Source organism: Hypanus sabinus, chromosome 21, assembly GCF_030144855.1.
Source record: "Hypanus sabinus isolate sHypSab1 chromosome 21, sHypSab1.hap1, whole genome shotgun sequence".
In the NCBI taxonomy this organism is placed as follows: Eukaryota; Metazoa; Chordata; class Chondrichthyes; order Myliobatiformes; family Dasyatidae; genus Hypanus; species Hypanus sabinus.
The window spans coordinates 12431941-12457453 of record NC_082726.1 but is presented as its reverse complement, the minus strand read 5'-3'; the positions used below and the strand labels follow the sequence as shown (position 1 = coordinate 12457453).

The 25513-nt window shown below is 40.4% G+C and overlaps 1 protein-coding gene across 4 annotated transcripts in view; it reads right to left on the bottom strand.

Moving 5' to 3' along the window:
• ice2 (interactor of little elongator complex ELL subunit 2) overlaps positions 1-25513 on the bottom strand; it is a 121056-nt gene that overhangs the window by 10297 nt on the left and 85246 nt on the right. For all 4 annotated transcript variants that reach the window (XM_059945989.1, XM_059945990.1, XM_059945988.1 and 1 more), the window contains 3 exons: positions 22835-22919; positions 18705-18755; positions 197-458 (listed from right to left, as the gene is read on the bottom strand). In XM_059945989.1, coding sequence (XP_059801972.1) covers positions 197-458; positions 18705-18755; positions 22835-22919 — 398 coding nt within the window. The remainder of the gene's footprint in view (positions 1-196; positions 459-18704; positions 18756-22834; positions 22920-25513) is intronic.

Genomic DNA, 25513 nt, shown 5'->3' with positions numbered 1-25513 from the left:
ACAGAGTGGTGAGTTTGACTTACATTTATGTTTTCCATCCGTCCCATAGCACCACCAGTAGAATTTTAAACAATGGCTCTTTCAAACCCAAGAAACTCAATGCTCTCTACCAGCAGTATCTGTTGTTCTTCGGAAGAAGGACCCCAGCATGGTGCACTCAGAATATCCTCTGCCAGTGAAAAATGATGAAACAAACCTTTTGGTTCTGGAGGTTGTCCACAGGCCTGGGAGGAAAGGTGCAGGGAACCCTGCCGTGGTGAATATGATAAGGTAGTAGGACATCGGGATCTAGAGGCACCCAAGGCACCGAGAGAGTGGAAGGGACTGAAGGGAGTGCGCTGTGTGCAGCATGAAGGTTATAGGCCGCTCTGGTGAACTTTCCTCTTCGAGAGGTGCGATAAATGGTGAATGAAGAGTCTCCTGATGAGTGACTCAGCAGGTATCTGTCCTCTGGCAAACTAGGATTTAAAGAAAGAAATAAGCATCAGTTACTGGTGTAAGCATTCAGAACCATAATTTTCCTGACCTAATCGCAAGAAATGGCAGGAATAACTCAGTACAGCATTGGTGGATGGAGAAACAGTTATGCTTCACTTTGGAGACCTTTTTTCTGAAATTAATTTAGTTTCTTTTTCTATAGGTACTTCCTGACCTGAGTCTCTCCAGTATTTTCTATTTATTCCTGACTTGCTGCACCTGCAATCTTTTTAATGGTCAACCATTTTCTGGGCTGATCATACCAGCCATGAGCACTGGAAAGCCACATGCGAAGCTAGCTTCATGCTTTGAATATGAGTGAACTGGATCTCCAGGAGGGTAGGGCAAGGAAACAAAGGTCTGGGGTGCCTAAGCATGGACTGACCACCAGAGCATGCTCAGCAGACCTGGACAGAGTTTGAACAAGGGCTTTCTCTTATTACACCCTTCTTTGTAGATTCCTGTATTTTCCTTGTCATTAATGTTTGGCTAACAGGCAAGCATTTTCTCCCTCCTTTCTGTAAAAGTACTTCTATTTATGCTATTAATTTATCCAACCCATTGCAAATGGAACAAATATTCAGTGTAATGCCTTTAACTTCAAAGTTCATAGTTAATTTTTTATCAAAGTACATATACATCACCATCTATAACCATACGATTCATTTCCTTGCAGGCATATTCAGTAAATCCAACAACCATGAAGAACCACACCAACAGGGCAGACAACAACCAACGTGCAAAAGACAACAAAGTGTGCAAATACAAAGGTGAAAAAAAAATATCGAGAACATGGGACGAAGAGTCCAACAGTGCTCCATGTAGATATGCTCAATCGAAGGGAGGTTTTACCCAAGATGGACTGGACCAGATTCACTAATTTTTGCAGGATTCGCCACCAGGCTGTGATGTAACCAGCTAAATCCAGCACACGTCTATAGAAGTCTGTCAAAATATTAGATGTCATGCTGAATCTTTGCAAATTCTAAGGAACTAGTTGTGCTGCTGTACTTCCTTTGTAATTGCACTTTCAAGAACAGGACATCTAAAATGATAATACTAAAGAATTTAAAGTTGCTGACCCTCTCCACCTTTGATCCACCAAATGAGGACTGGCTCATGGACCTCCAGTTTCCTTCTCCTGAAGTCTATAAATAGCTCCTTGGTCAAGCCATTTTAACATTTTTTCTGTATATTGACCCCGTTCATTGTTTTTCTGCTGCATGTTAATTTCATTTTCTAATTCAAGACATATGAATACGAAGGGAATGTAGGGATACAGAAGATATTCAGGAAGAAGAAATTTAGTATAAATTAGCACATATGAACTGTCTAATTCTATTATATGTTCCACTTTAAACATGGTTTTGCTCCTTCGAAGCTCCCATCCCACCAGCAAGCCAAATACCCCCTAGAAAATTGACAGCCATCAAAGTCACAATGTGTGTTGTACTTACAGGAAAGCATTTGTAGTAGAACAAGGTGTAACCGAATAATGCTCAAATCTTGTACTACAGGCAACAAATGAGTGAGGGTATCAACAGCAGGTGAATACAAGAACAGTAATAAAACAGGAGTAGGCTATCTAGTCCATTGAGCCTGCTCCACCATTAAGATTATTATTGATCTGACCATGGACTCAACTTCACCAACCTGCCTTTTCCCCATAACTTAATCCCCCTACTATGCAAAAATCTAATTTTGCCTTAAATATATTAATGAGGTAAACTTTACTGATACCGAGCAGATAATTCCACAGATTCACTGCTTTCTGGGAAAACTAGTTCTTCCCCATCTCTGTACTCCCTTGAACATTGAGGCTATGTCCCCTGGTTCTGGTTTCATCTGCCATTGGATACAACTTTTCTGCATCTGTCTTATCTATCCTTTTCATAATTTATATGTTTCTTTCGGATCCTCTCTCATTATTCTGAATTCCATTCAGTATGATCCTAGGTGACTCACTGTCTGCTCATAGGCTAAACCCCCTATTCCCAGAATCAACCTAGTGAATCATCTCTAAAGCAGTGTTTCCCAATCTTTTTTTTTCTTAGCTCGACACACTCCTAAAGCACTTGCTTAGGCACAATATATTTTTCAATGCCCCCATAGTGTAAGAACATGTCTACTATATGCTAACATGAAAAAAATTATTCTGATTTAAATGTTTTATTTGTCTTTAAACCTAGCTTACACAGTACTTGTGCACTGTACAAAAGCCTCGGTATTAATGTGATCCTTGAGCTTGATGGTTTTTAGCAGTTGAAATACCTGGTTCAAGTTGTGACAGCAAAAGCAGTAAGTCCTCACGTGTCCAAGGAGTTTCTGTATTTTCTATGTTTTCACTGCACTCAAGCTTCTCTCAACAAGGTAGGAAGATGGAAATTGCAATGAAGAGCAGTTTGGCTCTTCTCCAAATACCCAAAAACTTCATATGACAGTGTAGCCACATACTACAAAAGCCGATATTTTTGAAAAGCACTTTTGCTTCTTCATCATTCTGAATTTTGATAATTTCTTCTTGTAAGCTCTCTTCTTGTTCTTCCACCTTGTGAAGAAATGTCCAGATCGTTCAAATCCTTCAAATGATTCTGAAAATCCCTCTTCAGTGACTGCAGGTGTAAGCAGTACTCTTGCAAATCAATGTCTGTGAAAGGGAATGCCATACTTTTCATGCAGGCAAACTGTGGATACGTTCTTCTCCCAGTGTTCTGCTTATATATTTCCAATTTTTTGACAAAAGTGGACATTGCACTATTTGCCTGGATTAAATTGAAACTCTCACCATGCAGTTTCATATTTAGAATGTTCATTTTCTCATATAGATCGGCTGGGTATGCCACATCTCCACGTAGAAGTTCAACCTTGTTTCCCAAGCTCTTGTCGACTTTGAGCAAAAATTCAACCACAGTGTCAAAAAGATCAAAGAAACATTTTAAGCAGCAGCCTTTTGACAGCCCACACGCTTCAGTGTGAAGCAAGCAGGCATTCAAACTCTTCACCGTTATCTTGGCACAACTGGTGAAATATTCTATTTTATGGATGATCATTAACTTTGTTGACAGCAGATTTTACAAGAGTCGCTCTTGAGAAAAGTTGCTGGCTGAGGTTTTTGGCTGCAAGATGTTGCGGATGAATTACACAATGGATTACAGACTTGGAATTTATTTTTTCATAAATGCCACTAAACCAGCATGGTAATCTATCATATATGGCGGTCCATCTGTTGCACAAGAAATCATGTTCCTAATAGGAATACTTCTTTCTTCAAAATATATTTTGAGCTCGTCATAGATTGATTCTCCATTGATATAAATCATAAATATGCCACTAGCATTGCCTTGCTGCCTCGCACAGTCGACTCATCCAATTGTATCCCAAATTCAGTTGTTTTGTAGCTCTGTGCGTAGGTGATATTCGATGTCTTCATTCATTTCGTCGATACGAGCTACAGAGTTTACTCAGAGGAATTGCCTTTAAAATACTGGTATCCATTTTGAGAATAGTGCTGAGCACTTCTGATACAGCAGGCGTTATTAATCTTTCACTAGTTGTATGAGATTTTCCACATCTTGCTATCATTTTGGAAATGTTATAAGAAGCAATGAGACCATTATCAAGGTCATTTTTAGCTTTCTTGGCAAATGACACAAGTATGCAATGCTTCTTTCAACTTCTGGAACTGAGTAATATCGTAAGTAGCCTTTTCAGGGTGTCTTTTACAGAAGTATTCCAGCAATCTTAGTGGTTTAATGGCTTCATTAGACAATACAGTATTACAAATAAGACACATGGGGTGTCGCTGATCTGATGGGAACAGAATAAAACCATACTCCAGGAACATTACATTGTATTGATGCACTTTCTGTAGTTTCTGTTTTTTAGCACGATAAGAATTCAAGGCTTCACTGCCTTCAGACTCAAATGCGATCACACTGTATATATTTATTTTTAAAAAATTAACACAAACTGGGAATACTATCAGATGCTGGCGACGGCAGTGAGTTGACACGGTCGGTCAGGTCTCGTGCCTCAAGTTAGGGTGCCACTTACCCCTCCCCGCCACAAGAATCTTGAAAGTCCCCCAATGACTTCTATTTCCCCATAAGACCCCCTTAGGACACATAAATATCCCCCGTTGGTAATCACTGATCTAAAGCTATTATATATTTCTTAGTTAAGAGATCAAAATTGCAAGCAATACCTCAGCACCCTGTCCATTTGTAGCAAAACTTCCTTAAAATCTACATCTTTGATTACATCTATAATCCAATATGCAATTAGTATTAATTCTAGTTTGAATAAAAACAGAGAGCCAGGTACTTGCCATGTTAGCAACACCTAACTAATGGACAGCCCATAAATATGGATGAGTGTATGAGAGACTGGCAGGATGGGTGGGGATAGATTTGCTGACTACAGGTATTTTCTATCAGATAGGACCAGGACATTTTGCATGCCTTCTCCCCCCATCCCCCTCCTCGATCTGCACAATTGGGGGCTGGACTCAACTGATCAGTAGAGCAATTGTTCAAGCGGAGCAGACTCAATTGCTCACCACTGAGTCAGTTTCCTACACCTGCTTGCTCCCCCATTTTTCCAACTTATGAACAGTTGTGTTATGAATATTTCTCAGGTTTGGAACCCTGTTGTAAGTGGAAGCATACTGTGTACCACGCATACATAATGTATAGCATCGAAACTAAAAGGTAAGATTCACACAGATGAGTAAGAACGGAAAAGTTGACACAAAAAGTGATGAACGTAAGAGTTCCCACAATAGTCCAGACAAAATGTTTGATTAATCATGGAGGCACAAGAGACAAAATTGCCACAACTGGGCAGTACTCAGATCTATTCTCCCAGTAGGACACTTAAGGCTTTTGGATGCTTAGTCTACTCAGTGCTGTTTGGCCTCAGAGAGATCAAAAAAGAGAGCAGTATCTTGAGTGAGAGATACTTGAAGGGTGCACAACTGAATAAACAGACAAATGAAATGACCTGTTAAAACAAAAGCACTCTGGTCTCAACTTAATTTTGTCTGAGCTGTTGACAGTACATCTCAAACCTAGACTTGGAAACTGTTTTCAGGTCTGTACAGGATGGATGTTTTAAAAAAAACACTGTACAGTGTCTCTGCTGGAAATGGGAGGTGGTGTTTGGTGCTTGAATGGCACTGTGAAGGGTCCTGCTTACTCAACAATTTTCAGTCAAAGAATCAAGGATGACATGCTGTTGTGTTGTAATTAGCCCCCGATTTCCTTCATCCAGCTATGCTACCAATTACAGAGGTGAGAAAACGAAAGCTGGTGACCCAAGAGAAGGAAAAGACACAGTGCTATCAGTCAGGGTGGGTGGATTTTTCTTCAGGGGTGCAGTAGTATCTGGATCTGAAAGGGAATGGGGACTGATTTAAGGACTAGTTCAGATTTGAGTCTGGTAAAGGGAACAGAATAGGTCAGGCTTTGACCTGAAATGGGGATTGATATGTACAGGAATGGCTGGGCTGAAGTAAACTTCAGGCTTCACTTGGAAGCCCCAAGTCAGGGTTCAAATTAAGATAAGGAATTTCAGAGGAATGCTAGATTTAATGTTCAACAAAACTTCAGCACAGAATCTGTAATTAAAGTTCATGTGCAGATGTTGAATATATCAAAGTTCACAAACAAGTCAAGTTTGAATCAAGCTGCACACTTGCAGAGGAAATTAGGAAATATGAGTAGTTTAAGATGACTAGCAAAAGATCTTGTGTCACATAAGGAGTTGATGCCTCATCCCACTTCTACTCTGACACTGTTCCATCAAAGCCCAGCAATAACTTGAAGAACAGCTCCTCATTTTCCAACTGAATACATCACAGCCATCAGTACAACATATGAATTCAACAAGTTTAGATAACCAGCCTTTCCAGTTTCTCTCACAACTGGCCAGAACTGCTAGTTATTCCTCTCACCATTGATGCCTGACATGTTGGATATTTGTTTTTTTTAAAACAACTCACTGTTTGCCACTTTCAAGTCCACAAGACCATAAGATATAGGAGCAGAAGCAGGCCATTGGACTTATCGAGTGTACTCCACCGTTCAATCATGAGCTGATCCAATTCTTCCAGTCATCCCCACTCCCCTGCCTTCTCCCATATCTCTGCCTGAAATACACTTGGCTTCCACAGCCACTCGTGACAACAAATTCCACAGATTTGCCACCCTCTGGTCCTCTGACATCTACTAAAATGACAGACACACAACACAGCACATACTGGAATCCAGAGCAACAAACTGCTGGAGGAGATCACCAGTTAAACAGGGAATTACAGAGGCATGAGAGAAGAGCTTGCCCAGGTGGATCGGAGAAGGATACTGGCAGGGATGGGGCACAGCAGAGATGGCTGAAGTTTCTAGGACTAGTTCACAAGGCGCAGGATAGATATGTCACACAGAATTTGCATGGGGTAGGCAACCATGGCTGACAAAGGAAGTTACGAACTGTATAAAAGTTAAGGGAAGCACATATAAGATAGTAAAATTTAGTGAGACGTTGGATGATTGGGAGGCTTTTAAAATCCAACAAAAGGCAACTAAAAAAGCTACAAGAAAGGAAAAGATGAAATGTAAGGGCAAACTAGTCGATAATATAAACGAGGATACTAAAAGTTTTTCAGTTATATAAAGAGTAAAAGGGAGGTGAGAGTTGATAATGGACCACTGGAAAATGATGCTGGTGAGGTAGTAATGGGGCAAAAAGAAATGGCAGATGAATTTAATGGGTACTTTGCATCTGTCTTCATTGTGGAAGACACTAGCAGTGTGCCAGAGGTCTGTGAGTGTCAGGGATCAGGATTGAGTGCCATTGCTATTAAAAAGTGCTACGCCAACTCAAACGTCTTAAGGTGGATAAGTTACCTAGACCAAATGGACTACATCCCAGAGTCCTGGGAGATGTTGCTGAAGAGATAATGGATGCATTGGTCATGATCTTTCAAGAATCACTTGATCCTGGCATGGTCCCAGAGGACTGGAAAATTGCAAAGGTCAGTTCACTTTTTAAGAAGGGAAGAAGGCAAAAGAAAGGAAATTATAGGCCAGTTAGCCTAAACTTGGTGATTGGGAAGTGGGATGAGATTTCAGGGTATTTGGAGATTAATGATAAAATAAGTCAAAGTCAGTATGGTTTCTGTAAAGGGAAATCTTGCCTGACAAATCTGTTAAGAGTTCTTCAAGGAAGGTGGACAAAGGAGAAGCAGTGTATGCAATTTAACTGGGTTCTCAGAAGGCATTTGATAAGGTGCCACACATGAGGCTGCTTAACAAGATAAATTCCTATGGTGTTACAGGAAAGATAGAGGCATGGATAGAGGAATGGCTAACAGGCAGGAGGCAGTGAGTGAATAAAGGCTGCCAGTGACTAGTGATGTTCCTCAGGGGTCAGTATTGGAACCACTACTTTTAACATTGTTTGTCAATGATTTGGATAATGGAATTGATGGCTTTGTGGCAAAATCTGCAGATGATACGAAGATAGGAGAAGGGATAGGTAGTGCTGAGGAAGCAATGTTATTGTAGAAGGACTTCCACTAATTGGAAGAATGGGCAAAAAAGTGGCAGATGGAATACAGTATTGGGAAATGTATGACAATGCACTTTGGTAAAAGGAATAATACTGTGGACTATTATCTAAATGGGGAGAGGTTTAAACACCAGAAGTGCAGAGAGACTTAGGAGTACTTGTGCAAGGCTCCCAGAAGATTAATTTACAGGTTGAATCTGTGGGAAAGAAGGCAAATGCAATGATGGCATTTATTTCAAGGAACAGAATATAAAAGCAAGGAGATAATCCTGATGCTTTATAAGACACTAGTTAGGCCTCACTTGGAGTATCGTCAATGGTTTTGGGCTCCTTATCTCAGAAAGGACATGTTGTCATTAGAGAGTCCAGAGGAAGTTCACGAGGATGATTCCATGAATGAAGGGGTTAACATATGAGGAGCATTTGACAGTTTCGCACCTGTACTCACTGGAATTTAGAAGAATGCAGGGTATCTCATTGAAACCTACCAAATGTTGAAAGGACTAGATAGGGTGGACATGGAGAGGATGTTTCCTTTGGTGGGGGTATCCAGAACTAGAGGGCACAGCCTCAAAATTAAGGGATGACCTTTTAGAACAGAGGTAAGGAGGAATATTTTTAGGCAGAGAGTAGTGAGTCTGTGGAACACTCTGCCAGTGACTGCGATGGGGCCAAGTCTAGTTATGGCGGAATTTGATAGTTTTCTGATTGGTCAGGCCATCAAAGGACATGACGAGAAGGCAGGTGTATGGAGTTGAGTTTGGTCCGGAATCAGCCACGAAGGAATAGCAGAGCAGCCTTGATGGGCTGAATGGCCTAATGTCCCCTATGTCTTATGGCCCCATTTTTCTAGATACTGCATGTCTCCAATAGGTTCCACTTGGCTTCATACTACCGCTTCGATAGAAGATTGCTAACTGCTATTCTATTCATGTATTCTCTGTTTCCCAGACTTATTTTCCCTCTTATTATACTTAGCTTGGCTCCCCCTTGAAGGATTAATCTGTCAAAATCATGTATCCTTTTTTATGCTGATTTCAGCATATTCTCCATTTCTCGCATTATTCAGGGAACTTGGGCTTTGGCTTCACTACCTTTTCTTCCTGTAGGAATGTGTCCAGCCTGTTCCTAAAGCATCATCTTCTGAAAGATGTTACACTATTCTGTTACTGTTTCTCCCATCAAGCTTTGCTTCTATTTCTCCCTTGTTTGATTCCCTCTTACTTCACTGAGTGAATATACCAGTGTTCGTTCAGATTGTTACTTGCCCTTCTTTATTACTAATTTAGATCATAATGCTATGATCTTTGTTTTTCACAAATGTTCTCCCATTGACAGGGCCCACTTCGTTCTCCAGCAATACACCCTATCCTCGTTACATGTGTCTTCAGACTATGCGGATTCATAGTTATATGAGGAATCTATTTCTACCAATGTCTCCTTATATGCGTCCAAAACTCACAGTTATGTGAGAAGCACTGCTTTCCTGCAAATACAAGTCACATGCGTGCGTCTCACAGTCTCAATGTTGGGATGAGAAGCTCCGCTTTCCCGCCAATACAAGGCAGGTGCGCGCGCCTCACAATCTCACTCCTGCCAGTCTCGCATTGGTTTTGGCGAGGTATGGATGTGTGATCTTGCACTCTTAAACTTCTGTTGGTTTTACCTACAGTGCAGTGATTTTGTGCTTGAAATATTTAACTATGCCTCCTAAGTGTCCATTGTCATGTCCTGGGCCATCAGCCAAATGGCAGAGAACCACTTTAATGCTTGAAAAAAAGTTGGAAATTACAAACAGTGCGACATCAGGTAAAGGTATCACAGCTCTGGGACGCTACTGCCGGGAACAGAATCTTGCCTTTAAAGTTCTTTTGTTGCTTGACAATGCGCCAGCCCAACTTAAACACACCTACCACTGTTGGTGAGTACTGTACACCCTGGTATGTTAACTTTCTATGATTTATTACATTGAATATTATCTTAGATTAATGAAATATAATACGATTGTGCCTTGTTGTACTGCTTTTGTGTCGTATTGGTATGAAAATGTGAATAAATTACAGATAAAACATGTTTAGGAAGACCACCCCTATTTACTCTATTTAAATAATAATTCACATTATGCGATATCGTATTATGCGTCGGCGGTGAGGAACATATCCCTTGCATATAACGAGGATAGGGTGTATCCAGTAATTTCTCCATTCAAGCTGTGCAACAAGTAGTTATGATCTCAAATTCACTGCCTGAAAGGGTCGTGAAAGCCGTAAATGCTAATTTTCAGGATAGCATTGGCTAAATAATGGAAAGAAACAACATATTTCAGTGGCACAAGAAATAAGCAAGGAAATGGGACTAATTAGACTGTCTTTAAGAAAAATGTCAACAAAGATCCAAATGGCCAAATGGCCTCCTCCTGAACTTTATGTTTCTGTGAATAAGAGAATAAGGAAGAATGAGGTGTGAATTCTTTAAAGCCATGCCACGTAGGAGACAAGGGAACTAGACCAGCAGATATTACAGCACTTTTAACCCAGCAAAATATCTTGTGTTCACAGAATTATTAATCAAAATCCAATCTTGAACCACATACAAAAGCTTAATGGCCATCTTCAAATGAGAATGATTGAGTGGTTTACAAAGGAAATTCAAGAGCTCTGGATCTTGAGAGCGGAAAAGACAGCTGCTAATGGTGAAACTATCAAGTTCAGAGATGGTCAAAGTTCAGAACTGGCAGAGCATGGTGATTTGGAATACTACATACTGTAGTAATTACCATTCTATAGGAAGGATGTGATAGTGCTAGAGGAATGCACAACAGATTCACTAGGAGTTATGGGGAGATATTGGATAGGCAGGGTTGCTTATGCTGGAGCAAAGAATGCTGTAAGGTGACCTGGTATATGATATATGGGACACAGTCCTAACGTGGGCACATAGGATTAGTGTCTTTGAGCTAAAAGGTCAGCATGTATATGATGAGCCAAAGGGCCTGCTTGGTGCCACACTTGCTTCATTGGAATAGATTACCGAAAGAAAGGGGCAGAGCTTTGAAAATGACATTTTTACTCTGACACAAGAGATTATGTAGATGCTAGAAATCCAAAGCAACACACACAAAATACAGGACGAGGTAAGAAGCTGGGAGGTGATAATTGGAAAAGGCAAAGGAATCGGTTAGACGAGATTAGACCTTAGGAGAAAGGGAGGGAGGAGAGGTACCCGGGAAGGTGATAGGCAGGTGAGGAGAAGAGGTGAAAAGAAGAGTGGGGAAAAGAAGAGGAAAGGGAAAGGGGAAAATAGTGGAAGGAGAAATTGATCTACATGCCATCAAGCTGGAGGCTACCTGAACAGAATATGAGGTGCTGCTTCTCCACCCTGAGAGTGGCCTCATTGTAGCAAAAGAGGTGGCCATGGGCTGACATGGTAGAATGGGAATGGGGATGGGGACAGGAATTAAAATGGTTGGTCACCAGGAAATTTGGCCTTTTGTGGATGGACCAGAGGTGTTCAACAAAGCATTTTCCCAATTTAAGTTGGGTCTCACCAATGTAGAAGAGGGGCACCGGAGGCAGCAGACAACCCCGAAAAATTCACAGGTGAAGTGTTGCCTCACATGGAAGGCCTGCTTGGGGTCCTGAATGGAGGTGAGGGAAGTGAATGGACATTTCTGTTGCTTGCAAAGATACATGCCAGGAGGGAGATTAGTGGGCACGGACAAATGGACAAAGGAATCACAGAAATAGCAACCCCTGTAGAAAGCAGAGAGCCGGTGGGGGTCGGGGGGGGGTTAAAGATTTGTTTGGTGGCAGGATCCTGTTGAAGATGGCGGAAGTTGAGGAGAATGATGCATTGGATGCAGAGGCTCATGGGGGGTAGTACGTGAGCACAAAATGTACTCTAACCCGGTTAAAGCTGCAGAAGGATGGGCATCCAGAAAATCCAGACATCCAGAAAATGGAATAGATGCAGATGAGTGGAGCATCAATGGTGGAGGAAGGGAAACCCCACTCTTTAAAGATGACATCCCTGATGCCCTTCAAAGGAAAGCCTCATTCTGGGAACAGATACGATGGAGATGAATGAACTGAGTAAAGTGAACAGTATTTTTACAGGAGACAAGGTGGGAAGAAGTATAGTTTGGACATCAGTGGAAATTGGTAGGCTTCTAAAAGATATCGGTAGGTAGTTTGCCTTTAGAGATGCAGAGTGTTTAAGAAAAGGGAGAGTTGTGTCAGAAATGAACAAAGTGAATTTAAAGGCAGGGTGGAAGTTGATGAAATTAAGTAGGACAGTGAAATTCAGGACAAAGGTGGCAGAGTTTGGATGAATAGTCCATTTTTTGTGATAAATCACTTCCTAAGCATTGACTTAGCAGACTCAAATTATACTGCAGATGCTGTGGTCAAATTAACACATACAACCAAGCTGGATGAACTCAGCAGGTCTGCCAGTTTCTCCATTGACCAACTAAATGGCAAGGGCTCACTTCATATGACCCTTAGCTACCTAATCCCAACTGGAGCACCTCCAGCAACAATCCACTTCTTACACTTACACTCTTCTTCTGTGAACAATCTATTCTTTGCATTCTCATCTTTCTTAGGGATCAATGGCATCATGGTGAAGATATTGGACGAGTAATCCTGATGCCTCAAATCCCACCTGGGTTGCAGGGTAAGCCAAATCCAGTTAATTTAAAGGTAATTACCCATCCACAGATTGATTGAAGACTCATTTAGTTCATTAACATTCTTCAGAGAAGGAACTCTGCTACTCTCACCCAATGTGGTTGGTTCAACTGTCATCTGAAATGGATAATTTCTTTAGGGAATTCAGGGAGAGGCAGGAACTGCTGGTTCTGCAAGCTACATTAGTGAATAAATGAAAGCTCATGGATGCTGGGATCTGGAGGGAAAAAAAAAACAAACTGATGGAGGGATGGGTAACAGCTGTGAAGAGAAAGGAATATTTGATGTTTAGGTTGAAACAAGCCCATAGTTGCTGCAGACACTGCACCATGACACCGGGCCCAAATTCCACGTGTGAAAATTCAAAACTCAGAGGTGCAAAAGAGACTTAGGAGTCCTTGTGGAGGACTCTCTAAAGGTTAATTTGCAGTCTGAGTCAGTGGTAATGAAGCTAAATGTAATGTTAGCATTCATTTTGCAAGGACTAGAATACAAAGAGCAAAGATATAATGTTGAGGCTTTATAAGGCATTGGAATATGTGAGCAGTTTTGAGTCCTTTATCAAGAAAAGATGTGCAGGCATTGGAGAGGGTCCAGAGGAAGTTTCACAAGTGATTCTGGGAATGAAAGGGTTAACACAGGTACTAAACATTTGATGGTTCTGGGCTTGTACTTGCTGGAGTTTAGTAGAATGGGGGGGGGGTCTCATTGTAACCTATTAAAAATTGAAAGGTCTATGTAGAGTAGATGTGGGGAGGATGTTTCCCATGGTGAGGGAGTCTAGGACCAGATTCATGGTGTTGTAAATACACACGGGTCTGTGATAATGCTGCAAGTTTTTTGTTGTAATGTACCTCACCATATTTGTACACATAACAATTGACTTGACTCGACTTGAATACTTCTGTTGTGCTTATGCTCTCTTCTGCCAGGTACTAAACTATTCCTTGGTTATAATAAGTTGCTAACTTCTTTGAACTCTTTCATTTCCCCTCAACCAAGACATTATTGCAGTTTCTATGTTTGCTTAAACAGTCACCTTGGGATTTGGTACAATTTCTATTGAAAGGTGTAGTCTTGAATAACATCCCAGTTTCATCAGCCACATTTGGAGGGTTTTATTTTTCTTTGAGGTTATAAAAATGTTACCAAGGCAAACCGTGAACCGTTTTTCATGGATTCTCACCTCCCAAGTGGTATTCTATACAAAGTACATTACCATTGTTTCTGAATCTTCTATTAATCAGTTAAATCAGGTTTTTGACCTTTGCACAGGCAAATAACAAATCTTTTCAATGTCATTAAATATCTAAAGTTAGTGGACCTTCTTGGCCCCTGTAGTGCTTGATACAGTTGTCCAGTTATCTCTTTCAAAGTTCACTGTTGTCCAGCTGGGTGTAAGTGAGCTACCAGTTCCATTCAGGTCAATCGTAAGAATCACCTGTAATGGCTTCTCTCACCTCTGGTGCATCCCAATGGTCTATCCATGATCCTATTATTTCTCATTTACATATCACATAGTTTGTGAAGACACAACAATAGGTCAGGAAGTAAAATCTGAAGATGATATAAAGTTTAGAGAGGGCTACAGGCAGGTCAAGTGAGTAAGAAAGATTTGACAAATGGAGTGAGACAAATGGAGTATAAAGTGGGAAGATGTGAATTGTCCATTTTGACAATCAAAGATATGTATCATTTGCATGGTGAGAGATTACTGACTTGAGTTGTAGAAGGTTCTTGGTCTTCAAGTGCACGATTTGCAAAGGGCAAGGATGATGGATCAGCAAGCAATTTTTAAAAAAGTGATAGAATACTGTCATTAACTGCTGGGTGAGAGTCCATGAAAAACTGTTTAGAGTTTGACCGAGTAATTTTATATCAACCGAAGGAGAAAGAAATACTAATATTACAGTGACAATATGAATAGGACTCCTGTGGGATGGTACGGAATTGGGTACTTCACAAAGCCTATTTAGCGATTTTTATTTAACGTGCAAAGTTCTGGATAGGGAGTTTAAACATAGGTGGAAATTGCCAATCTGTATATCAGCTGGGGATAAATAAAAGAGAGTTTAATAGAAATAGGTAATTTCTCATGATTAATGTTATTTATTACGAGGGAAATGAATACAAATGTAATGAGGTTACATTTCAGTTACAGAGGCCTTGTAACCAATGCGAGTTTAGAAGAATGAGAAGGGACTTTACTGAAGTATACAATGTTCTAAGTATAGAGGGGATGTTTCTGTCTGTGGGTGAATCTAGATCTAGGACAACTGTGAGTTATACAAGAAGGAACCAGGCCCTTCAGCCCAAATGGCTCAAGCTGATTAAGATTCCCATTAAACTCATTCTATTTGCTGGCATTTGCCATCTTTCTCTGAACCTTTCCTACTTCTGTTCTTGTCCAAGTATTTTTTTCTAATGTTGTTAGTGTACCTGCCTCAACCAGCTTATTCCACAGAAAACTCTCTAGGTGAAAAAGTTACCCCTCAAATTTCTGTTAAATCCCACTCCTCTCACCCTAAACCTACATCTTCTAGTTCTTGATTCCCCAACTTTGAGAAAAAGGCTGTGCGTATTCATTCTATTTATGCCCCCTACATTTTCTTGCCCTTCTATAAGATCAGCCTTCATTCTCTTATACTCCAATGAAAAAAAAAAGTCCCACCCTGCTCAACCTCCCTCTATAACTCTTTCCCTCGAGTCGCAGGAAAATGGTCAAATCTCCTTTGCACTGTTTTCAGCTTAATGGCATGTCCTCTACAGAGGGGTAACTAAAAGTGAACACAATATTCCACACGCAGCCTCACCAACATATTCTAAGACATAACATCCTAACTTCTATGTTTGGTGCCTAACTGATGAGGCATGCCAAAAGTTTTTTTTTAAACCACCCTGACTACCTGGGACTCCACTTTCAGGGATCCATGAACTTGGAACTCTGTTCTATAACATTCCTCTAGGGCCTACCAATCACTGTGAAAGAACCTACCCATATTTGTCTTCTCAGTACACAACAACTTGTACTTACTCAAATTAAACTCCATCTGCCAATCCTCGGCCTACTATCCCACTGATCAAAATCCCTCTGTAATTCTGTTTACTATTGTTTACAACACTGCATATTAAAGCATCATCTGCAAACTTACCATGATTTTCCTCAAAATCATTGATATAGATGACAAATAGCAATGGGCTCAGCACCAATCCGTGGAAACACTACTAGTCACAGTCTTCTACTCCAAGAAAGTCTTCCACTCTTTGCTTCCTACCTTCAAGACAATTCTGTATCCATGTGCCTGCTCCCTTGGATTCCACGCTATTTTTCCATTGCAGTCAACCACTTGGAACCTTATCACAGGCCTTACTGAATTCCACAGACAGAATGTCTATCACTATATTTTCATCAGCCTTCTTGGGTACTTCTTCAAAGCACCTAATCAAATTCATTAGGTGTTAACTTCCATGCACAGTCATGCTGAATATCCCTAATCAATCCATGTCTTTCTAACTACATATATATGGTGGCATGCAAAAGTTTGGGCACCACTGGTCAAAATTTCTGTTACTGTGAATAGCTAAGCAAGTAAAAGATGACCTGATTTCCAAAAGGCATGAAGTTAAAGATGACACATTTCTTTAATATTTTAAGCAAGATTACTTTTTTTGATGAATCTGTCTCAATGACTATCGTCCAGTAGCACTTACATCCACAGTGATGAAGCGCTTTGAATGGTTGTGATGAAACATATCAACTTGTGCCTGAGAAACAAATTGGATTTGCTGCAATCTGCCTACCGTAACAAAAGATCCACAGCAGATGCCATCTCAATGGCTCTTTACTCAGCCCTGGACAGCAAAGATGCATACAAAAGGATTACAAGGATGACTGTATAGACTACAGCCTGGCATTCAATACCACCATACCTTCAAAACTAATCAATGAGCAAGTCCTTGGCCTCAATACCTTGTACAGTTGAATCCTCAATTTCCTCACTTGCAGATTCCAGTCAGTTTGGATTAGCAACAATATTCCCTTCACAATCACCACCAGCACAGGCACACTACTCACTTTACAGTTATGATTGTGTGGCTAAGTACAGCTCCAATGGCACATTCAAATTTGTTGATGACACCACTGTTGTAGGCTGAATCAAAGGTGGTGATGAATCAGCATATAGGAGGAAGACTGAAAATCTGGCTGTGGTGCCATAGCAAAAACCTCTCACTCAATGTCACCAAGACCAAGGAACTCTATGGCTCTTGAATGGAAAATCCTACAAAAAGTAGTGAATACGGCCCAGTCCATCACAGGTCGAGCCCTTCCTGCCATTGAGCACATAAAGAAATGTTGCAGGAAAGCAGCATTCATCATCAGAGACCCCCTCAGCACTCAAGACATGTTCTCTTCTCACTGCTGTTATCAGGAAGAAGATACAAGAGCCTCAGGACTTACACTATCAGTTTCGGGAACAGTTATTGTCCCACAACTATCAGACTCTTGAACCAAAGGGAATAACTTCACTCAACTGCACTTGCCCCACATGTTCCCATCACCTATGCACTCACTTTCAAGGACTCTTCATCTCATGTTCATGGTATTTTTTTTGTATTTGCAGTTTATTGTCTTTTGCACACTGGTGGAACTCCCAAGTTGGTACAGTCTTTCATTGACTCTATTATGGATTTATTGAGTATGCCTGCAAGAAAATGAATCGCAGGGCTGAATATGTGACATATGTATCTTGATAATAAATTTACTTAGAACTTTGAATTTAACAAATTTCCACCACTATAACCCCATAGCACTATGGTAGACCCAGTCTATGCAGTGACAAACCTTTTACTCTTACAACATTCTGCAATCTCCCTGCATAATTGTTTCTTTAATCCCCATTGATTATAATGGGCCTACAGTACAATCCCAACAAGGTGACTATTCCTTTATTTCTCAGTTCCACCCACAAAACTGCACTGGATGGTCCCTTAGTAGTTTCATCGAGGACGACTGTTGTGACACTGTCCTCAATCAGAAATGCAACTCCTACCCACATACCACTAGCACTTACCTGCCAATAATACTTGTACCCTGGAATATTTAGCTGTCAGCCCTGTCCCTTAGTCATGTTTCTGTAATATCCCAATCCAATGTAGATAGCCATGCCCTGGGTTTATCTGCCTTACCTGTCAGGCCTCCTGATTTAAATAAATGTCTTTCCAACAGTCTTTCCTTGCTCCCTGCTACGCTGCTACTGTCTTGTCTATTAACCTTACTGGCATTGAATTCTGTCAACTTCCTACTTCCCACATGCCTCATTTCTGCTTTGAATCCCAGCCCCTGCCAATCTAGTTTATGCTCACCCTAGTACTATTTGCTAATTTGCCTGCTAGGAATTACCCCCACAACCACTTCCAGTTCAGCTGCAACATTTCCCTTTTGTACAGGTCACCACTGTTGCAGAAAAGATTCCAAAGGTTCAGAAAAAATGAATTCCTGTCCTCTGCACCAACTCTCCAGCTGCACATTCATCTACCACACACTCTTATTCTTAGCAGCACATGGCACAGGAAGTCTTGCTTTATTCATTTATTTAGTGATATGGTGCCGAGTAGGCACTTCTGGCCCTTCGAACTGCACCACTCCAGCAACCCCCAACAATCCTGATTTAACGCAAACCTCATCACAGGGCAATTTACAATGACTAGTTAACCTACCCAGTACGTCTTTGGTCTGTGGGAGGAAACCAGAGCACCCGGGAAAACCCACATAGGGAGGATGCATAGAGATTCCCGACAGGCAGTACTGGAATTGAACTCTAGAACGTCCAGAGTTATAATTGTGTTGCATTAACCACTGGTGCCAATGCTTCTATTCTTTATCAGTTTGTCCACTGTGTAAACACCCAAATCAGAATTTGCAAGAAGATATCACACAGGAAGGCACACATTTATACACAGAGCACTCACCTTGTGACTTTTCTCAGTATGTGGTGAAGAATGTTTAATGAATTTACAGGGCTGCAAGAATAACAAATTATACGGTTAAGAATCATAATGAGACCAGAGAAAGTAAAATGAAAGCAAAGGTACGTTACATTAGAAATACAACTTAAGTACAGAACCTAGGCACCACTGGGTGGAAACAGTAATAACACACTTTCAGGAATCTGCAGCAGCTGCTTCACAAGAAATAGACACAGTTTTGTTAATAATTCTGTAACTATTATCATTGCATGTAATAACATGGCAACAAAGTGGTAAGCACATGTTTGGACAAGTCTGATTACAAGTGTATGGCATGTACATGAACCCTGTGTTAACCTGTATGAAATGCCTGTCTGGGTGAGCAAAAATTGTCCTTTGCACAGTGTTCAATGTCTACATTTTGCACTCAAAAGTTATTCTTCTACATTACTGGGTAACATCCTCTATTTTCATCCCATATGTTTATTAAATTCTGAATATTGTTGAGAGTAAGAACAGTTTTAGGGTCATAGTGGTACAGCATAGAAACAGGTCCTTCAACCCACCTTGTCTATGCCAACCAACAATTACACATAATCATGAATCACAGTAGCCTGATCCTGGTCTATAACCTTTGATGACTTGGTGATTTAAATGCCCACCTAAATACTTCCTGTGAGAATCCTTATAACATTATATAACTCTATCAGGCACACACAGTCTCAGTATACTCGGTTCCAAGGAAAACAAACACAGCCTACCAAGACTCTTCGTATTACCAAAATGCTTCATTCCAAACAACACCCAGGTAAACATCCACTGCACCATCTTGGGTGCAATCACGGGCCTTCCAGTAGTGGGGTGACCATAAGTGCATCACAACTATAGTAACCAATGCTTTATGACATGACCTCTCAGTTCTTGCATTCAATTAGCATTGGCTAATAAAGGCAACTATTTCATCTACATAAGCTGCCACTTTCAGAAATCCTTAATCTTATACACTAATGTCTATTTGTGCCTTAATATACCCTTAAGGTGCCACTATACATTGCATATATCTAACCTTACTAGTCCTCCGAATATAGATCACCTCACACCTATTGTGATAATATTTTATCTGTCATTGTTCTGCCCATTTTAACAACTTTTGTGTTTGGTGGTTCTATCCTATAACTAGCACTCATTCTTATTGTTAAAGATTAGATTGCAGATCTAAGAATGACCCGAAGACATTGCTGCAACACAGAGAGTGTTTTTACACCTAAGGGCTCAGGGTGTAAAGAGAGATGCAACCATCCAGCCAGAAAACCAATGATGTACCACCCACAGTAGCAATATGATTCTGCTGCTTTAACCAGCTCACTATTAGTTTGAAGGAAAGATGACCGCAACCTTTTAAAATGTAACTTTGAAGGAGATCAAATGAATTCTTTTTCTGACTGATCCAATCCTGCCTTTGGTATGGAGAGAAAGCAGGTACAGGGTTCTGAGTTGGATGATCAGCCATGATCATACTGAATGGCGGTGCAGGCTCGAAGGGCCAAACGGCCTACTCCCACACCTATTTTCTATGTTTCTATGTTTTAAGATTCGCTATATTTGCTGTCTTGCATAATTGATAGAAATCCTGGGTGTCGAGACCTCTGAGGATCTAACCTGGTCCCAACATACTGATGTAGTTATAAAGAAGGCAAGACAGCAGCTATACTTCATTAGGAGTTTGAAGAGATTTGGCATATCAATAAATACACTCAAAAACTTCTATAGTAGTACCATGGAGAGCATTCTGACAGGTTGCATCACTATCTGGTATGGAGGGGCTACTGCACAGGACCGAAAGAAGCTGCAGAGAGTTGTAAATCTAGTCAGCTACATCTTGGGTGCTAGTCTACAAAGTATCCAGGACATCTTTAGGGAGCGGTGTCTCAGAAAGGCAGTGTCCATTATTAAGGACCTCCAGCACCCTGGGCATGCCCTTTTCTCACTGTTACCATCAGGTAGGATGTACAGAGGCCTGAAGGCACACACTCAGTGATTCAGGAACAGCTTCTTCCTCTCTGCCATCCGATTTCTAAATGGACATTGAACCAATGAACACCACCTCACTTTTTATTTTAATATACAGCATTTATGTTTTTGCACATTTCTTAATCTATTCAATATATGTAATTGATTTACTCATTTATTTATTATTTTTTAAATTTTACTTATTTTTCTCTCTCTGCTAGATTACGTATTGTATTGAACTGCTGCTGCCAGTTAACAAATTTCACATCACGTGCTGGTGATAATAAACCTGTTCCTGGATTCTGATTCTGAATTGACAGACGTGTAGTACACTGGGCATTCCCCATCCCCAAATCCTGGTTTATAATGGACGGGTGGTAAAATACAGGGTGGCAAGTTAGGCTTATGCCAAGCAAGCAAGGCAGGTCTAGGTCAGTTCAACTAATTCAGCTCTTTCAGAACGTGTACTCAGTTTTACAGGTTAACTACCCTGATTTCCTCTCATCGTTTTCAATGGTTAACCAGTAACATTTTCATTTTGAAACCTTAAAAAAATTCAAAAAGTTGTAATATGCGTGATCCTTGCTTTGGTCAATAAGGATTACCTTGCACATTAGTTGAGAATCTAAGTACTATGGGGAACGGTATATGATGGGGCAAACCACCCACATTTTAACAACCTAATACATCGCAGATGACAATATCACATAATGAGTCTAAAGGGCCTGACAGTCTGGGAAGAAGACAGGGTGAAAGTATTGCTACTAATGGCAAGATGAGCCAAAGTTTCAATGCATTCTATTGAGATAAACCCTTCCCACCACTTTCACTCTGCATTTCTGTCTCTGGCCTCTTCTTACTACCATGTTGCACCCTCGCACCCACACCTGTCAGTTAGCCACAGGCTCTAAAATGTTCTTACTCCTCCCTATTTACCTAGCTCAGCATCTCAGGTCATTTCTGTGCTGAGAATAATAAGAATGCAAGTTCTTTAGATACAGCAGGTGGTAGATTCATGACAAAACTGAAGATTGCGTTGAAGGTATTGCAAGAAGAAAAACAGTTATGAGACAAGGAGAGATTAGTCCTGACTGCCTCTCATCTCCAGTGGCCCACATTCAGTCCTGGCCTTTGGTACTGCTTAAGTGAAGTGTGTGCATTCTCACTGCGACCAAAAGGCTTTCCTTTGGATGTTCACGTATCTTCTCATATCCAGAAGACATGCTGGGGGGAGGGGGGAAGTTTAATTATCCAGTATGCTATCCTTACTGTAAGTTAATTAGCAAAAGGAATAAAAGGGAAATTGATGGGCATGTGTGAGAGAGAATAAAATCTTCAATACAACAGGGTTATAGCGCTGATGATATTGCTCCTTTAGGGGCGAGCTTCAATCTGACAGATTGCATTGCCTCCTTCTCTTTAGCTGTTACAGTTGTTATGGTACAACAGCAATTTTACATGTTAAATTTGAGTCACCAGAGGATCAACACAAGTCACCAACAACAAGGTAATGAGTAAGAGGATGTTGTGACAGCACTGAAATTATCAAGTGCGGAAAAAAAACATGGATGAGAGTTTCTGGAGAGGATGGGCTAAGGCAAGAGTTCAGCTGGACAACTTTACAGAGGTAACCGACTCAGAGAGGATCCAGTATACTGTTTTAGAGAGAAAGTGGTCAGTGTATGAGATTGACACAAGTTACCAATGGGATAAAGGTAACAACTTTAGTCTTCATCCTGAGGAAATAGTGGAAAATCCACCGATGTCAAACCAAGAATGTGACACTAGACTTAGGATGACACTAGATATGAAAAAAATGACAATAGGTAACATGAAACTGAGGATTAGCAGGGCAGAGCCAGCATGTTAGGACAAGGCAAAGGCGATGATACAGTAATTAGAAAGTGGGACAACAGGAGAGGTATGAAAGAGGCCAGCTAGTTCTGTTCAAGAAGCTTCAGCGATACCAAGGAGGCAGAAAGGATATGCTACAGCTCCGTCACATATAGCCTCTTGTGACTTCAGCAAGTTCTGCTCCCATCTTAATCTGACAAGCAATCAGCAACAGCAGGAAAGGTGAAATTGGAACCAACAAAGTATTGTCATGTAGTTCATTGACTTACTTGAAAGATCCAAGTTTACTCATCATTGATGCTGCTGGAAACTGGTCAATCAAAATCAACTTTGAGGTAAAGGCATCAATATGACCTGAAAATAACAAAGGATGGATATACTAAAAGTGTATCATTAATAATACAAGAAACTTATAACTATAGAAGTAAACAAACAACTCTTTCTACTTATGTTCAATGACATATGGTTGCTTAAACCAAGTAAGTAATATAGAGGAGCAAACAAAAAAGTTTAGAACATAGAAAACCTAACAGCACAATACAGGCCTTTTGGCCCACAATACTGTGCCAAACATGTACTTCAGAAATTACCTAGGGTTACCCATAGCAAACTCCAGAACTTTAGAATGCCACAAGGCCTTTTGATTAAGCAGCCAATGAATTTTGAAGATCGCCTGCTGTAAGGTAAGAAATCAGCACAGTAATTTGTATACATAATACAGAAGCTTTCACTGTTACAGCAAGAGAAGTATAGATCAAAACTGAGATTTTCTTATTTCTTTTAAATTCTCCAACATCTGTTATACTTCCTTTTGCATGGCAGAAGATTTACAGTATGTCTCATTGGTAAAGCAGCACTTTGATAGGAAGTGCTGTCACTGTTATTGAGATAGTGAGACCATCAAGGGTAAAGCCTTCCCCACCACTGAGCACATCTACAAGTAGCGCTGTCATAGGAAAGCAGCATCTATCAACAGGGACCCCCACCACCCAGGTCATACTCTCTTCTTGCTGCTGCCATCAGGAAGAAGGTACAGGAGCCTCAGGACTCACACCACCAGGTTCAGGAACAGTTATTATCCTTCAACCATCAGGCTCTTGAACCAATGGGAATAACTTCATTCAACTTCACTAGCCCCATCATTGTAATGTTCCCACAACTATGAACTCACCTTCAATGACTCTTCATTTCAAGTTCTCGTTATTTATTGCTTATTTTATTATTTCTTTTTTTCTTTTGTATTTGCACAGCTTATTGTCTTTAGCATACTGCTTGTCTGCCCTGTTGGGTGCAGCCTTTCACTGATTTTATCATGATTATTGGATTTATTGAGTATGTCCTGAAGAAAATGAATCTCAGGGTTGTATATGGTTACATATGTGTACTTTGATAATAAGTTTACTTTGAACTTTGAAAATATTTTACTAAGTGCAAAAATCTCAAAACAGTATGCACAATTACACTTGCTAAACTTTGGTTTAAGTGAAGTCAGGGGTCAGGAAAACAAGAATCCCAGTTCTTTAAGCATACCTTCCGAACAGAAACCCTCCACTCCAGAAATCATGAACAGTGAATCTTTCTACAGCCTTTGTCAGATTTCCATATTGCTCCTCTAATGTAGTGACCAGAACTGCATATAATATCAGTTGAAGCTTAAAAATACTGTATTTCATAAAGATTCAAAGTAACTTTCATGGTTTTGTAATCTGTGCCTCAATGAACACCAGTGTACCATATGTTATTAAACACTTCATTTAAAGTGACCTGCTACACTGATATCCTTATCTTCCACTGAACACAATTTCCCACAATATCTAGTTTTCTTTATAATCTTCTGCTGTGAAGACTGATGCAAGATATTTGCTTAACACCCAGCAACTCGTTCATTCTCTGTTGTTCCTGCTTCTACCTCTAAGGTTTTGCAATTGTTCTTTTGCATCATTTGCAAAAACAATCTCAGTCTACATTCTTTGTCATATAAAAATTTTGGTCATCTTTGCTAGTTCTGAACATTTTTGCAATTTTCAAGTTTATTAGTATTTTTGGTAATATTATGTGCTTTTCTTTAATCAAACATTTAATCTCTTAAATAAAAACTGAAAACTTTGGAACTACTTAGTGGATCCAGCCTTTTCACCAAGTCAAACAGTACTGGTGAAAAGAGAAAACTTGTATCTGCATACCAATGTCAGGACCTTTGTCCGTTCCAGCATTTTCTATTTTTGTTCCCTACTCATGTACTCTGAATCTCTTTCAATGAAGGCTGTTACTCCATTTGGTTTCCTAACTACTATCTGTATCAGAATGCCAACTCTGCAATCCATGTACAACTCCAGATCCCTCCAAACACCAGCATTCATTTCTCACTAACCACTGAAGTCACATCCTGCTTTTCTATTCTTCCTACTCTGCATAACCTTATCTCCCTATATCATACTCTAAAGAATACACAGTGTAGTCTAGAATGCTACCTAAATGAAGGAAACTAGTGATAATGCTAGATGCTAAAGAAATGGGGAAGTGAATGATTATCTGTTGGATAACAGAGAGGTGGTGTTGGCAGCTGTAAGCACATGAAGGTGGATGGCTTGACTGAGTATATCTTTGGATCTTATGGGAAGCTAGGGAAGAAACTGCAGAGGCAATTGCATTCATACTTAAGAGTCATAAGGCATGGAAAGATCCTTTGCCCAGCACGTCCATATGCATTGCACAGCAAGCCAATCCCATTTTTTCTTATGTGGCCCAGAGCTCTTTAAACCTCTCCTATATTGTACAGATACTTGCCTTGATAGCTTTTATATATTGCTAATGTGCCTGCCTCAACCACTGGCAGCTCAGTCCAAATATGCACCACCTTCTATGTGAAGAAGCTGCCCTTGATGTTTTTTTTTTACTCCTCATGTATGTGAAGGATGTAAGAAATAAAGTCAATTCAATTCAATCTT